General features: G+C 41.5%; 1 protein-coding gene and 1 pseudogene across 5 annotated transcripts in view; one reads left to right on the top strand and one right to left on the bottom strand.

Moving 5' to 3' along the window:
* Positions 1-972: 972 nt before the first annotated feature.
* The window catches only part of ULK4 (unc-51 like kinase 4), a 487,767-nt gene continuing 472,058 nt past the window's right edge, over positions 973-16,681 (top strand). For all 5 annotated transcript variants that reach the window (XM_070455485.1, XM_070455483.1, XM_070455484.1 and 2 more), the window contains exons 1-5: positions 973-1,171; positions 6,031-6,224; positions 11,639-11,738; positions 13,531-13,670; positions 16,198-16,360. In XM_070455485.1, the coding sequence (XP_070311586.1) occupies positions 6,087-6,224; positions 11,639-11,738; positions 13,531-13,670; positions 16,198-16,360 (541 nt within the window). In that variant the 5' untranslated portion in view covers positions 973-1,171; positions 6,031-6,086. The remainder of the gene's footprint in view (positions 1,172-6,030; positions 6,225-11,638; positions 11,739-13,530; positions 13,671-16,197; positions 16,361-16,681) is intronic.
* Positions 9,123-10,864, bottom strand: LOC110124077 (T-complex protein 1 subunit zeta pseudogene; annotated as a pseudogene).

Here is a 16,681-nt window from a genome sequence, read left to right as displayed (position 1 = left end):
AACAGGAGACGTGATTAACCTGAGATGAGAGACAGACACAGTTCCTACCCGTAAAGGTTTGCAAAGCGTGGTCCGTTACCCGCAACATTCGCATCATCTTTATAGATATGAGAACTTTGGGGGCTCACCAGATTTACAGAATCAGAAGTTCTGTGGGTGGGCGGGCCTTGCTTTAACCAGAGCTTCAGATAATTCTGACGCCAAAGGTGATTATCTGTGAGCTAACTCCGTGCGGAAGAGAGGAGCTTGTGCTAACGTTTTTGGTGGTTGGAATTTGAGAGTTTGGAGCTTTGAAAGTCATAAGCAACCAACTCGAGATCAGGTTTCTGGTCTTTTCTCGTGTCCAAGAAGGGAGATAATCAGTAACATTCTCTTTTCTAAAAGGTAAGGAACCTGAGGAGCGATTGTTACAGACTAAATTGCCCCTTCCACCTAAAAGGATGGAAGAAAACTGAAGACAGTGGACGAAGGAAGAAACGATGAGGGCACAAGACTGCACTGCCACCAACTATCCAACTACTACTCAGGAAGGGCCCCAACGACCAGCCCAAAGCCCCGATTCCTCCACCCACTGTTCGGATGGCTCAATGCTGTAATAGCCGCTCCACTTCCAGACCCCAGCCAATAGCAACCCAAACTTCGCAACCAATCAGAGCCCTGCGCTTTTTCTGGCGTTCTGCGTGCTGCCCTGGAGACGGGTTGGACCGATCCAAATGCGGAGGGGTGCGGAACTCTCAAGGCCTGTTACCGACGCTCTGAGCCTTGCCTTTCCAAGCACGTTCTACCCCGGTTTGGGGTCGATCGGTGAACTCGTCCTAACGCTGGGTGCGGGGCCATTGACGTTGACGTGGGGCTACTGAAGTTGACTCTAGTGGCTCCACTTCCCGGCCCCCACCATGGGAACCGTAACTGCTCAGCCAATCAGCGCTGGGCGCTCAAACCGGCGTTCTGCGTGCTGCCTTGGAGACCGGCTGGCCGAACCCAAACCCGGAGGGGTGCTTCACTTACACGGCCTCACGGTGCTCTTTTCGCGTCCCGCCTTGCTCCATTGCTTCGCCCCTGGCCTTTGGCCAGTGGACTCGTCTTCATGAGCGGGGGCCGAGACGCGTGCACTCGAGCTAGCTAGGTATCCATCCCATGGACCTGCGGCTTCTCACCACCGAGCGAGCAGGTGAGCGGCAGTGGCGGTTTTAGGGGCCACGAATTTACGTCCCCGTCTCTCTCAGCGTTCGCCGGTCTTCAGGGGGGCCGCCCACCACTCTCTCTCCCTCCGTGGACCCTGTGCCCCCAGCGCCCCCTCTCTCTTCGGGCTCCGCGTTTTTGTGCTTGTGTTGAATTCTACAAAACTTTTCATTTAGGGTACACGGGACACCTCTTCTAGGACCTGGGTTCTGGAGATGCGCTTTACAGACACCTCAAATTCGGAGTTTTCTCTCTTAAAACTCTGGTTTAGCTTCCTGGGTTCTAAGCTGGCCTCGCTGACTGATGTCGTTGGACGCGGGGAGGCAGTGAAAGCCTCCAGTTTGGGGGCGGGGGTAACGGGAAGAGAGGGTGTTAACGTAGCGACTTAGAGCCTACGCTTTCGAGGTCAGACGAAGCTCAAACCCTGCAATTGATTTGGTCCGAAAAGTGCTGCGAGGAGGAGCACCCGTTTAGTGCCCGGTGTAGTGCCCGCCGCCTCTTGTGCTCTCGGGAAAGGTTGACTTGGATTTCTAAGGTAGCGTGCAACCGGAGGGCTAGTTAAAACGCAAATTGCTGGACCCCGCTTCCAGAGTTTTCTGAATCAGTAAGGTCTGGGCCCCAGGGTGGGGAATTTGCACTTCTCAGTTCCCAGGTGTTGCTAATGCTGCTAGAGAGCGAGTTTAAAGATTTGAAGGTGTGGATGATTAGGAGAAGGTTCTTGTCTTCACCTGCGTGCCCCTGCTGCCTGTTGTGTTTCAGAGTTTGAGTATAGGCCCAGCCCGCTGAAATCATAAATGCTTCAACTGCTGATAGGTGTGAGTTGCTCTGTTGATACCTGGGTGAACTTGCAGATTAAGAGAGACTTAAAAATGCACAGTGCTTTTTAGAAAATGTGCAAGACTAAACTGTGGTGTCTGGGAATGCGTACTTGAATGAGAAAACTATAAAGAAACGCATGGAAGTCAGGAGAGTGATTTCTTTTGGGGGGAGTATGAGGAGTTGTGATTGTCCAAGGCTCAGCGAAGGACTTCTTGGCAAAGTGCTGTCGCTGGTCTGGGTGGTGATTACAAGGATGCCCTTCTTGTAATAATTCTTTAAGCTATATGTTTATTTTGTGGGTTTTTCTGTATTTGTGTTTTGTTTTACAATTTAAGAAGTTACAACATTTAAAAAATGCATTAGGAAGTCTGAGGTGAGGAACATCCTTAGACTGAGTAAAAAAGAATCTTGAAGTCAGTGGTTTTCAAATCTGAAAGATAATTTATAAAATAGTCTGAGTTCTTATTTTGCTGTAAGGAAGTTGAGCCCATAGAGAGAGGAAATACTGCAGGTAAAAAACCACCCTTGTCTAAGCCTACTCTGTAATTGATATGTTTCGTTAATTTCAGGCTGTGTGCCCTGCTCAGATGCCTCTATTCAGTGAAAGATTGAGGAAATGAATTTGGCCTGACTCAAATTCAAAATTTTAAGATTTTATTTTTCTTGTGGCCTAAAAACTTGTTCTGAAGGAATCACTCATCTTATATAAAAACTTATTTTAACATCTTATGCTGATGTATCATAACCAATTTGTGAACATTTAAAATCTCAGGTTATTTTTTTTGACACATAATTTCTCCTGTTAAGCCAGCATTTTGGTGGCTCAGGAGTCAGGACTGGTTCTCTTTACCGGAACCAAAAGACTGCCAGATATTTCTCCAGAAAAGATGGCCTTATTTGGCATCAGCAGGGAATTGCAATTCGTTTTGTGTAACCACGACAAGACACGGTGCAGTTCCCCAGCTTGGCAGGGAAGGAGAAAGATTTTATAAAGGGGAAGAGTAAGTTGGGAAGGCTGTAGTAGACAAAGACTCCATTGACAGAGTCCTTGCCAGGAAAGAAGAGTCTTTCTTCTTCCACTTGGGCTCGGCTCTCATCGCAGGGTATGAGAGTGCCCCACTTCTTGTCTCCCAACTCTGTTTAATCGAGGTTTCTGTTTAATATGTATATACATATTTTACATTTCTCTCGTTTGATCAAGATCTTTCTCTGAAAGATCAAAACTGATCAAGGGTCAGTTTTTGTAGTTGCAGTGGCTTTTTGTCCCTCTATAGATAGTATCTATCTATACTTTTCCTGGGTATAGTGTCTCAGGTGGAGGGGAAAGTGCAGAGTGGAAACCTATTAAGATAACAGTTACCAAGGAGGGGTAGGAGAGAGATCTACCAGGCACTTTTAATCTAAAATCTATATGTTATCAAGATCACAGACATTGGTGATCATTTGATGTCTTATGCCATCATCTAAGGTTTGGCAACCGTATGGTTAGCCCATTCAAGATGGTGGTTCTCTTGGTTTCTGTACATGCCTTGCTCGACCACGCCCTACTTCACTCACAGGACTATCCAGTCCTCTTAATTAGTCTCTGGTACCTGATGAGCCCACCTGACATCAGTTCCCCTGTAAATGGAGACTCCTCCTCCCTCAAGTAGTGAAGATGGCTGCCATGTCCTGTTCTGCCTGCTGTCTGCCACACACAGTGGGTTGTCTCTCCAGTACCTTGCTTCAGGCCTTTAAGACCCCCTGTCCAATAAGTCATTAATGTCTCTGTCGCTGACTCCAGGCTCTCTCTTTGAGGCTGAGCAGTTGCAAGGCTCGCAGGCCTGCAGGGTGCAGCCCCACAGTGGCAGACTTCCAGCAGGCCAGATCCGCATACCTTGGGAAAGCTGTCTCACTGGATGTTGTCTGCTTTAATTCCGCACAATCTTTACTTTCAGATCACCAGTTGCTGTGCAGGTCCAGTCAAGAGTTGTGCACTTTCTTTTCATGTGTCACGTGAATCCAAAAGCTGTATTCTTTGGAGTTTGGTGGCACAAGGGTTGGTTAGTAATACTCAGTAAGGACCTTTCTAGTGATGCTGAAGATGGTTCTTCTAGAAGTGTCTTTTCCAGTAAACGAACTCTCCAGGTTACAAGGTGTGCTGCTGGAGGTCTTTGTTTCCTGACGGTGCTCTGTAAAATGACTGCCCTGCCAAAACATGGCTATTTTTTGTAGAAGCAATTAGGCCTTTCAGTATTGGAGTAACTCTGCATTTATTAGTTGTGGATTGTAAGAAGCAGGAGCCCAGGGCATTGGGTGTCTTGTGACTATCTCAAGAGGTTGAGAGTTTCTGAAATACAGAAGGGGTGGATCTGAGATTTAGAAGGACCAACAGCGATGCTTTTGGTCGAGATATTTGGAGGGCCTCTGTGTTTTGTTAGTTGAGTTTTAAGAATGCTGGTCCTTTAGCCCCATGAGGGGCAGTAGACTGTCTGCAAGCAAAGGTTTCAGTCCAGTGTGACAACACACAGATCATGACTAAATCATACTTTATCTGTTCGATGACACAGTATGTAATCCATTTGCCACTAATTAATGTTTCCCCAGTGGTATTGATTCATGAAGGCCGTCATTTTGTTAGCAGACTGACAAAATGCATATACAGGAATAAAGAGTGGGAATTTTAGTCTCCCATATGGTGGTGCTGTTCCTTAGTCCAAACCAAAGCTTTTTCTTTTATCAAACCAACAGTTGTTGAATTTCTAATCTTGTTTTTCCTTTTCTGAGACCAACTGTTGGCCCTTTGTGCCAGTTTTTCTAAATTATCATTTTGGGAAATATCTCTTTGGACCACGACAGAGGTTTGGTTGCTGTTGGTCCCTTTAAGGGCAGCATTTCTTGCAGCAGTATTAATAGCAACCAGGTGATTTTGTTCTGCTTCTGGAGAGTCAAGCTTAGAATGCCCCAGAATCTTAATAATAGCTCACCTGGCAGGTAAAAGTATTGCATTTAATAATTTCTGAACATAGGAGCCACTTGAAATTTTATTTCTCCTGGAGGTAAGGAAGCCTTGTTACTTCCTTAGCATTCCAAGATTTTGAGCTACTCTGAAAGCGTATCTACTATCAGTATAAATATTGATACTTCTGTTCTTGGCTGAAGTATAAACCCCTGTTGTTTAGTTGCTAAGTTGTGTCTGACTCTTTGAAACTGCATGGCCTTGTAAAAGACTACGTCTGATTGTTATTCACTCATGAATATAAGGTGATTTTGTTGGCCAAGAAAATGAAGTTGTTTTAGTGGGTGGTTTAAAAAAAATGATTTGAAAGAGTTGGCAAACTTTCTCCAGTAAAGGGCCCGATAGTAAATATTTTAGAGGGTGTGCAGGTCATAGGGTCAGTCTCACTACTATTCAACACTGCCGTCGTAGCTGGAAAGCATCCTTAGACAACATATAAATGACTGGGCATGGCTGTGTTCCACTTATTTATGAAGGAGTCAGCAGGCTGGATATGGCCCAGGAATCAGTAGTTTGCTGACCACTGACTTTGAATAATATTTGAATTGACTCTTAAAATATCTGTGAGTTAGATAGAAATACTATCATTCCGTATTTATTTACATAGTGTTTTCACATGCATTGTCTCATTTCTCATAATTTATGGTTAGATGGGGCTTATTACCCCATTCATTACACAGTTACTGACACAAAGTGCTTTCCGGTGTAACAGAGTAAGAGCTGTATCAAGATACATTGACTGAAATCTCATTCATTCCCTGGTTTTGTCCCATGTGTTCAAAATAGCTGTCATTTTCATTACTTTTGTTAAGGTCTTTTCGCTAGGGAGTTGAATATTGGTTTGTGAATTGTTTATTTTTTTCCTTTTTTTTTTTCATTTTACAAAAACAAAGACACTTGTATCAACATTTGTAGGCAGATTTTTGAATTTATAGAATTATTAGATTTATTTATTACATATTAAATAGCTTAGGCTGATCAATCATGCAACTAGTTTGGATTTTGAAGTGTCATTTTTGTTTACTTTTTAGGAGTTAGAGATGCTATTAGACTGTCATTTTATCGAAGGTGAGAAGTCAACCCAGAGATGGAAAACTTCATCCTGTATGAGGAGATTGGCCGAGGAAGCAAGACTGTGGTCTACAAAGGGCGACGGAAGGGGACCATCAATTTTGTAGCTATTCTTTGTACTGATAAGTGCAGGAGGCCTGAAATAACCAATTGGGTAAGTCAAGTACCTCTCCCTTTGGGAAACCTCTCCCTTTGGGAAAAGACAGAAAAGACGATCCGATAGAGTAAGTAGTATGTAAACAGAAGTCACTGGTCTCACTGCGGCCGACAGTATGTTTTCAGTCTGGGATGGGTGAGTTTCTCTCTTTGGTGCCAACAGTCCTGAACAGTGGCTACTAAACATACTCAAGTATCAATAATTAGCAACTTAGATTTCTGGCTTTTGTTTTTTTTATGAGTCAGGGAAAAGATAGTCTATATCAGATCACTTAAAAATAAATATATTTGACTGTGACAGGACTTAGTTGCGGCAGATGGGATCTGGTTCCCTGATTAGGGATCAAACCCTGGCCCTCTGCATTGGGAGCTAGGAGTCTTAGCTACTGGACCATCAGGGAAGTCCCTAGATCATTTACTTTTTTTTTTTTTTTTTTACCCCCCCACCCCCACCCGTCTAGATCATTTACTTCTAAATTTAGTACATGCTTATGAAGCTTTCCAAAGGAAGGACATTAGTTGAGAGTAACTTGGGTTTAAAATAGTTGTACCACTTTACAGCCCAGACTCCTTGGACCAAACCTAGCTTTTTTTTTTTAATTGTGGAAAAATACACATAAGAAAATTTATCACCTTAACCATTTTTAAGTGTGTAGTTTGATATTGTAAGTACATGCCTATTGCTGTGCAGCCATCACCATCTTATATGAGATACCTTTCAGAAACAAAAAGTACAATACAGTGGTGATTGCCAGGAAAAGGGGAAGTGGGGAATTATTGTTTAATGCGTAGAAATTTTCATTTTTGCAAGATGAAAAGAATTCTGAATGACTGAATGATCACACTCTTGGTACTTAGCCACGAGAGTTGAAAACTTAGGTCCACACAAAAACCTGCACACAGATGTTTATAGCAGCTTTATTTGTAATCAAGATGCCCTACAGTAAGTGAGTGAATAAACAAACTGGAACATATATACACTGGAATACTGTTCATTAATAAAAGGAAATGGGCTGTCAAGCCACAAGTAGACACAGAGGAACCTTAAATGGACATTCTTTGGTAAGAGAAGCTAGTCTGAAAAGGCTACGTAGTGTATGATTCCAACCATGTGACATTCTGGAAAAGGCAAAACTATGGAAACAGTAAAATGATCAGTAGTTGCCAGAGTTTGGGGGGTGGGGGAGAGTGGGAGGGATGAATAGGCGGAGCACAGAGGATTTTAGGGCAGTGAAACTCTTCTATATGATAGACGCTATAATAATACAAGTCATTACAGATTTCTCCAAACCCGTGAAATAGTCGGTTTTCCCCAGAAGCCCTACCATTATGCATTCCCACAACAGTGTGCAAGGGATCTCATTTCTCCACACTGTGGCCAGCACTTGTTATTTTTGCTGTTGTTGTTATTTATTATTATTTTAAACAGCCATCCTCACCTGCGTGAGGGGGTGTTGGCTTTTGAGAGGTGTGTGGACAGTTGAGGGAAGACAGGTGTATGGGACAAGATGCTCCCTAGTTGGTCGATTCGGAACTGGGAACAGGAGGAATTTCTCTCCTGATTACGTTTTCACTGAGGTGAGAATCTTAAGTCTTCAGTTAGGGGGAAGGGGCAGGCAGTGTTCTAGAAAAGAGGAAAGAAAAGGTGTGAATAGGTTACCTGGAGGGCAGACTGGCTGGGGCCCTTTGAGAGTGGGGATCATCAGTGGAAGGCAGAGCAATCAGCATGGTTTGTGTCTGCCTCAGTGCCTTGGGTGTATGCAGACTGTGCGGAGGGTTGGATTGAACCAGAAATGCAGTCCTAGAGCGAGTGAGCTGGGAAGTGAGTGAATGGTGGTCATGGATTAGGATGTGTGGAAGAGATTTTGGAGAGAATAGTATTACCAGTTACAAAAAATCTAGCAATGCTGTCCAATAGACATATAATGGGGGTTATAAATCTAACTGTAAAGTTCATAATATCTACATTGAAAAAGGATAATAGGTGAAATTCATCTTATTAATATATATTCATCTCATGTGAGATTAATAATACCATGTATTATTTTTTCAGTGTGCAACCAGTGAGATATTTTTCTAATTTTGATGTTGATTGTTGGGCATCTGGTGTGTATTTTACACTTGAAGCTTATCCCAGCTGCCGCTCCAGAGCACAGTAGCCCTCTGTGGCGAGTACTGGCCACAGTATCTCCTGCACTGGCCAGTGGAGGCTGCACATGGGTGATGGAGGTCTGGGCGGAGGGTGAGATTGCCAGAGCGGTGTCTGGAAGAGTACGTACTTGGCAAGTATTGAGTGATGGGGAGTCAGGAGGAGTGTTCTGTGGCCTGAATTCTTTTGGGATTTCTGTATCTCCTTTATTTTTTCACTAGGACTTCCCCTTCCCAAGCCAGAATTATCGAGGCTACCTTTAAACTTATTTACCCAGGGTTCTCCCTGCTTTCTAGTGGCCTTATATTGGGGGTTTATTACAAGATGCTCCTCAAATTCTCCCTTGGTCACTTTGTTTGGTTTTCTCCTCATCTGTCTTCTAAGTCATGTAGGTTAGTTTTCCTTTCTTTTTGTTACAATATGAGCCCACCAAGTTATTCCTGGAGTGTGCTAAATTCCATTTCTTAAACAGGGAGCTCTGTATTTCAACAAATTATGGGCTCATTAGCCTGTGTTGAGTGACAGTAGAATTTTTTTGGTTTTTCTTTTTTTCTTTTTTTTTTTTGGTTTGCTTTTCAGTGAATATTTAATAACAAGGTAGATGACATATGCTTATCTAATATTTTTATATCACTGAGGGTAAAGCAAAATGTCCTGTTTACTGGGTAAGTATGATCTGCTGTATGTGGACACTGCAGTGCAATTTAAAAAATAGTGTAATTATAATTTCAGAACTTCAGAATCTGAATAGGTGCCAGTGTTCTCTCCTTTTTTAATATGGGAAAAGAAAATCCTTTGAAGATCATTTGAAGCTTGGACCAAAATCCCATAGCTGTGTTATTAGGATCACTCTGTAGTCTTCAGGATTCAGATACAAGGGAAGCTTTAATTCAGCCTTTTAGGGAAGACATTCCAGCTCTCATGATCTCATCAACCAGGAGAATGTTGGTGGCAATCACAGTGCAGGAGTGAAGAAGCTGTTTCTTTAGACAATAGTTATCCCATATGCCTGCTTCTGCTGCTAGCATTGGTTCACCAGTGTTCAAGTCCACACCCACAAGCTGACCGGATTCTGAAAGTTCTGCTTGAACTTTAGTGTTTCCTGAAGGTCAAAACCAGAGTTCTGAGCAAGAACCTTGGGAATAATGAGCAATGCATCAGCAAATGCTTGAACTCCAAGCTGGGCCCTGCCCTTTACACTGGGCTTGTATTTAACCAGGGCTTCTGCCATTGCCACTTCCACTGCGCCAGCACCTGGGACTACACAGCCATCATCAATAGCATTTTTACCAGCCCTCAAGCCATCTCTTATTGCATCTTTGATTTGTGTAAGTGTGTACTTATTTGGTCCTTTGATCAGTAATGTGACAGAGCGAGGATTGTTACATTTCTCAATAAAGGTGAACTTCTCTTCTCCCAATGTATATTCATAGACAAGTCCTGCATGTCCCAAACAATCAGGATTTAGGTCATCAAGAGAATTTAGGGCTATCCCACCACAAGCAAGAGTCAACCTTTCCATGTTTCTCCTTTTAGCTCTGCGCAGAGCTATTATGCCTTCTTTGGCAAGAGCATCTAAGGAAAAGGGATCAATTCCCTTTTGATTAATAACAATGAATCCTTTATCTGAATCACCACAGACTTTTCTTTTTCAGGTTGATTATTTTTTTAACTCTGTCTTCGATGAATTTCTTTTCAGCTTTCACTAATTTCTCTCTCTCCTCTGCACTCTTGTAAAAAAAAAAAAAAAAAGCCAGAATTCACTTCTGTTTTTTCATATTGTAATGACATGTTGCACGTGAGGATGTATGCATCTTCTACTGTCTTCTTATCAGGATGCCGTGCCCCATGGTCCAAAACAAGACCTCTGATTAAGCTTGTATCTATTTCAGATTTAGTTTCATCTCCATGATCTCAACCATGAAGAGATCAATAGGTTCATCTTGTTTTTTAATGGCCAAAATAGAGCCCACTACAGCCTCTGTGAAGACATCAGCGAGTTCAGCATGAACTTTAGTACAAAGAGATGTTCTGGCCACATCTATAAGTGTTTCCCTTTCCATCTCTTTGCTTACTTTGACTTGTTCCAAAAACTGAAGTGCCTTTTCCTTTGCAGCTTCAAATCCTTCTGTAATTATTCTGGGGTGAAGACCTTCAGAAATGTAGAGATCCGTCTGCTTCAGCAGCTCTCCAATGATGAGGACATTGGAAGTAGTGCCATCACCAGTTATGTCATCCTGGGCTGTTGCTACTTTGGCTATTAAGGAAGCTGTTGGGTGTTGAATTTGCATTTCATGAAGCAGCACATTTCCATCTTTACTGAGTTTGATGTCTCCAGCACCAGAAACAAGCATCTTCATGGTGCCGTTAGGCTCCAAGTTGGTCTTCAGCACGTCCTGCAGCCCCCGGGCCATGCTAATGTTGACCGCCAATGCCGCCTGCGCTTGGGCCACCTCGGCCTTGGGGTTCAGGGTCTTCACGACTACCATAGCTGACCCAGCAGAGGAAGATAAGGGGACACGGCGTGGCGAAAAGCCCCGAGCTGGTTCCGACAATAGAATTTCTGTTTTTTTTTTTTTTTTAATTTTTAAGAAAATTGGAAAGCAAGGATCCAATGCACTTTGATAGTCATCAGCAATTCTGAGTCTTGATGTTCTATACACATTTTTGTAGTTTTAGTTCCTATATTTAATGGGATTTTTAAAGGGAGAAAGCCAAAAAATCCCCAAAGCAACTTAATATTTTTTAATGGACACGCTTTTGAATCTTTACTACTGAGTTTTTGAATTCACTCTTGTTTTTGGTATACAAGTATTCTCATAATCTTTGGAAATGTACATTTTAAGATCAGTATGTTCACATTAGGGCTTCCCTGGAGGTTCAGATGATAAAGAATCCACCTGCAATGCAGAAGATATGAGTTGGCTTCCTGGGTCGGGAAGATCCCTTGGGGAAGGAAATGGCAACCCACTCCAGTATTGTCTGGAGAATCCCATGGACAGAGAAGCCTGACAGGCTCTACAGTCCATGGGGTTGCAAAGAGTCAGACATGACTGAGCGAGTAAGCACATAACCATCATTCTTAATGTCTATATTTTATTTTATTTATTTATTTTTTAATGTCTAAATTATTATTTTATTTCACTGAATAAGTTCCATTGTTTTCTTATCTATCTCCCAGGTGTGATATTTAGGTGTTTCTTAATAGATTCAAAGGTTTTAAGAACTTTTTTTCTTAGTGTGCATGCTGTGTGTTTTTATAGGTCCGTCTGACCCATGAAATTAAACACAAGAACATTGTAACTTTTCATGAATGGTATGAAACCAGCAATCATCTCTGGCTAGTTGTGGAACTCTGCACAGGTAGGAGTGAAGACATGCTACGATTATAGTCACCATATAAGTTGCTTTGAAAAAACATACGACATAGGTTTTGTTATTTTTCACTTTTTCTTCTATTATGAATATAAGCATACTATTGACTACATTAACTTGAACACCTGTTTTTGATATATTAGGGACAGGAAAAAAGCAAAGGTGTTTGGTAAGAGGAAGAGATGCAAACTATATCATCTTCATAAAATTTAGAAATAATTTTTAGTGATGATCAAACAAATTTTTCCATTCAATAGAAAAGGTTTGAGGTCAACTACCTATTACCTAATTAGTTCTTATTTTTTTATTCTTATGTAAAGGATACTTGAATTAGTAAAACTTAGGCAATATAGAAAAATAGCTGAAAACAGATCACCAGCCCAGGTTGGGTGCATGAGACAAGTGCTCGGGCCTGGTGCACTGGGAAGACCCAGAGGAATCGGGTGGAGAGGGAGGTGGGAGGGGGGACCGGAATGGGGAATACATGTAAATCCATGGCTAATTCATTTCAATGTATGACAAAAACTACTGTAATGATGTAAAGTAATTAGCCTCCAACTAATAAAAATAAATGGGAAAAAAAAAAAAAGCTGAATCAACAAATTCCACCACCTGTTATTAGAGATAACAGCTCTTGCTTGATAAAATTTTCCAAGACTGTATACAGAGAGAAAGGTGATTAAATACATAGGTATTGTCTGGACTTTTAGTTTCAGTGTCTTTAGGAAAAAATGTAAGAAGTACCATAGTTATACATTGAGTAATAATAAAGAATCATTAAATATTAAGATGAAATGTAATTATTTCTAGCTTTATGAGTCTCTTACCTGTTGGCCCTTAGAATTTATAAAGTAATTATGAAAGCTTATTTGGAATAGTAAATTGTTTGCATTTTGCATTTTATTTTTTGAATCAACAGGAGGAGATGGTTTAATTTCTTTCATCAGATGTACACACTGTTGAGGTGATCAGGGGACTCCACCTGTGTTACTTTTTGTTTCAGCAGTTATTTCTGACCCCTGGACGTTGCAACAACCTAACTCATTTATCCCTGTGTTTGTTCACCCACTGAACAAAATGAACAGAACCCAGAATGCCTCCTACCTTCATCACAGGAGTTCTGATTGAACTTTCAGCTGCCAGCTAAGACTTCTTTTTCTGTTAACTTCTAATTATAATCTTGATCCTAAAAAAATAAAAAAGTTTGTTTCTGACACTTAGGTGGTAGAGTTATGACAGGGATCTTGCAAAGATATAGACGTGGAATTCACAGTGTGTCTGCCACTGACCTTTTATTTCATCACTAGTGTGCATCAGAGTTTGTAATTTTCTAATTCTTAAGAGCACCTTTTTGTGCCAGGCAGTACTTGCGGAACGTGACCTAACTTTGCATGGGGGTAAACTTGACTATCCTTTTCACAGTGTGATTAAAGTGTACAGTTTATAGTCGCACTTAACACTAATTTCTGTAGCTGTTTCTTTCCTGAGGAGTCTGGAGTGAGAGATCACAGTGCCAGAGCGATTCTTCCTTCACTCCACTGGCATATTTATTGACTATCCTTCCAGGCCGAGCAGCCATTTGCCCTTAGCTGGCTCTGGAGTGTGGAGATTCCTGTTAGGGTTCCTGGACCAGTGTTCATTCACGAGTATGTTTCCCTGTTGGATTGTCCAGATGGACTGATTTGATCATGTTTTAATGCTCAGGTCCCAGCATGGAACCTTTCTAGAGGCACTGTCTAATGTTGGTGGGTTAAAGTGGGTGATTTTAATCAACTTGCAGGTGGTTCATTAGAAATGGTTATTGCTCAAGATGAAAATCTCCCAGAAGATGTAGTGAGAGAATTTGGAATTGACCTGCTGACTGGATTACATCATCTTCATCAACTTGGCATTCTCTTTTGTGACATTTCTCCCGGGAAGGTAATTCATGAAAGTTTTGATTCCCTGACTGTTTGTGTCTCAATTTATAATGCTTCCTCAAAGATTTTTTATTTTTAGATACAACTTTGATATAGTTAGAGCATGTTGAAATTTTTTAGTTAACATTTTTTTTTTTTTAACAAAAGGAAGTACATAGTATTATATTTTAGGTTCCTATTTAGCTGCCTATTGAAGTACCTTTTAGAAAGTGAAATCTCCCCTCCTTTCAGGATTCTTGGCGTAAGTATCATTGCTCTTGAGGTACATTGTGAATGATGAGCTCAATAGACCTGTAGAATTAAGACTCTTCGTTCTTAAATTATAGTTCATATTTATGAGCCATTATTTTAGTTTGATAATGACATTCTTGACAATGTGTGTTTGATTCCTGCTATTTTATATCAAACATTTTTCTTTTCTGGTAGAACTAATTACCCATCACTAAATGTGTTTCCATGTTGTTGAGTCACAAACCTGCTTAGTGTCTGAGTCACATCAACACTGATACTGAGATGCTGTGTGTCTTGGACTGGTTACCCTTTCTGTCTCTTTGTAGCTTAGGTTTCTTGCCTGTGATGTGTGTGTGGGGGGTAGATATTTCAAGGAGATTGTGAGAATGACATATTAGGTTTGGGTGAAATTCATAGGACTTTTCTGGTAGATGGTGTGCTCTTAGTGGTACCTCTTACCTTTATAAGTTCATACTCTTAGGGGTTGTATGTGTTACTGCTCTTAGCTGCTGCTTCTCCTTTGTTAATGAAATGAAAAGTTGACTATGTTCTCGTTAAATGTTACTTTAAGCCATCTGTATAAGAACATAATGAAACCTACAAAAAAAAAAACTCCATAAAAACTCTCTGTAACAGACATTCTTATTTGAAATATTCATATACTTGTTTGAAGGCTATAACCACTTAACTGTGTTACAGCCCTGAAAGCAGCTGTGGACAATGTGTAAATGGATGGGTGTAACTTTGTTTCAAAAAAACCTCTATTTGTGGACATGGAAATGCCAGTTTCATGTAATTTTCACCTGTCAAGAAGTAGTATTTTCATTTTTTTCAACCATTTAGAACCATAAAAACCATGCTCAGCTCATGCTTGTACAAACATAGGCAGTAGCAGTATATGGCCCAGAGGCTATAATGTGCCAGCTCCTATATGTGAGTTTTTTAATGAGGTCTCATATCAGCTGTTCATAATCTTGGAGTTTCAGGCCGATATATGAGGTAACTTTTATTCTAGAACTGGGTTTGGAGGAGTTCCACCAGGATGCCTATATCTGTAAATGGAGTTTCTTGGAACAGCCACACCCTTTCATTTACATATTGTCAGTGGTTGCAGACTTGAGAAGTCAGGGCAGAAACTGTATGCCTTGCAAAGTCTAAAATATTTACTAACTTAAAAAAAATTATCTGCCACCTGCTGGTGGTTCTGCAAGTGTGTTCCGTGGACCGGCAGCATCAACATTACCTGGGACTTGTTAGAAATGCAGGTCATGGGCCTCACCCCAGACCTCTTGAATCAGAAACTCTCAGGGGAGGGACTAGTTGTTGTGACTAGAAGTAAAGAGTAAACTTTAAATTGCTTTTGAGGATCAAAAAGCCCCTTGCGAGGGAGGGAAAAGATAAAGGTCAGAGAACACTGGTTCCTGGTATAGTTTCAATAATCAACAGATAACTTCTAATCACAAGTTATGTTAGCAGACTTGAGCACTTTTCACATGCCCATCATGGTCAGAAGCCCTTTGCATTATGTATAACTTCAGTCCTTAAAACTATTTGAAGTATCACCTTCCCCATTTTATAGGTGACGAGGCTGAGATTTACAAAGGCTAAGTAATTTCTGCAGGTTAGACTGCCAGTAAGTGGTGAACCTAGGGGTCAAATCTAGGTCTCTAACTTCAGAACCCTCAGTCTGAACCCTAAATCACACTTCCTCATTTAAATAAACAACCCCTAGGACGGGTGGGTTTCCAAATCCTCTTTCAGCTGTCACTGAGGGTTCGTGAATAGATTGTTTCCTGGACATTCTTCATCTTTCCCAAAAGACTGCTGTTTCTCTCTGTGGTTTTATGACACATTTTTCGTCTGCATCAGAGAAGGGAGAATTTAATACTTGATTCTATTAGTGTTGGATTTATATTTCCTAAGCTGCTTCTTGGGGCTTCCCCAGGGGCTCAGCAGTGAAGAACCCTCCTGCACTGCAGAAGACCCGGTTTGATCCCTGGGTCGGGAAGATCCCCTGGAGGAGGGCATGGCAACCCACTCCAGTATTCTTGCCTGGAGAGTCCCATGGACAGAGGAGTCTGGCGGGCTCCAGTCCATAGGATTGCAAAGAGCTGGACATGACTAAAGTGACTGAGCACAGCATCTTCTTTTAAAAAAATTGTGTTTAATTTTCTGAGTTGTGATGAAGCGAGAAAGTCAATACTCAAGGTTCTGCAGTGAGATTATAAGAGGTACAGATGGAAATGAAAATTATATTGAATTTGCTTTTGAACACATTTGTTTCTTCACCTTTATAGATACTCTTGGAAGGGCCTGGAACACTGAAGTTTAGTAATTTTTGCTTGGCCAAAGTGGAAGGTGAAAATTTGGAAGAGTTCTTCACCTTGGTGGCAGCAGAAGAAGGAGGAGGTGACAGCGGGGAAAATGTAGTGAAGAAAAACATGAAAAGTAGAGTGAAAGGTATGAGGCGAGCTTCAAGGTCAGAACTCCAGTGGTGGGCCACCCAACTCACGTGTTTTGGAGAAAATATCCACTGTTTATGTTGCCAGTCAAATGATGTATTTAAAATAAATGATAAGGACCAGGAGAAGCCTGGATTTATGGATGGCTTTGTCTAGGACCTAAAGTTTTCCATGAGAATCTAATGCCGTTTAAAGCACAGGGAACCTCTGAAAAAGCCTCCTTCGCTTCATCACTGACCGCTCATTAGAACGTAAGGAAGGGGATTTTTGTCTCCCTTCCTGCTGTATCCTCAGCACTTAACACTGGTGTCTGGCACAC

Source organism: Odocoileus virginianus, chromosome 26 (assembly GCF_023699985.2).
Source record: "Odocoileus virginianus isolate 20LAN1187 ecotype Illinois chromosome 26, Ovbor_1.2, whole genome shotgun sequence".
In the NCBI taxonomy this organism is placed as follows: Eukaryota; Metazoa; Chordata; class Mammalia; order Artiodactyla; family Cervidae; genus Odocoileus; species Odocoileus virginianus.
Note: the sequence above shows the minus strand (reverse complement) of the source record. Positions and strands in the feature narration are given on the sequence as shown.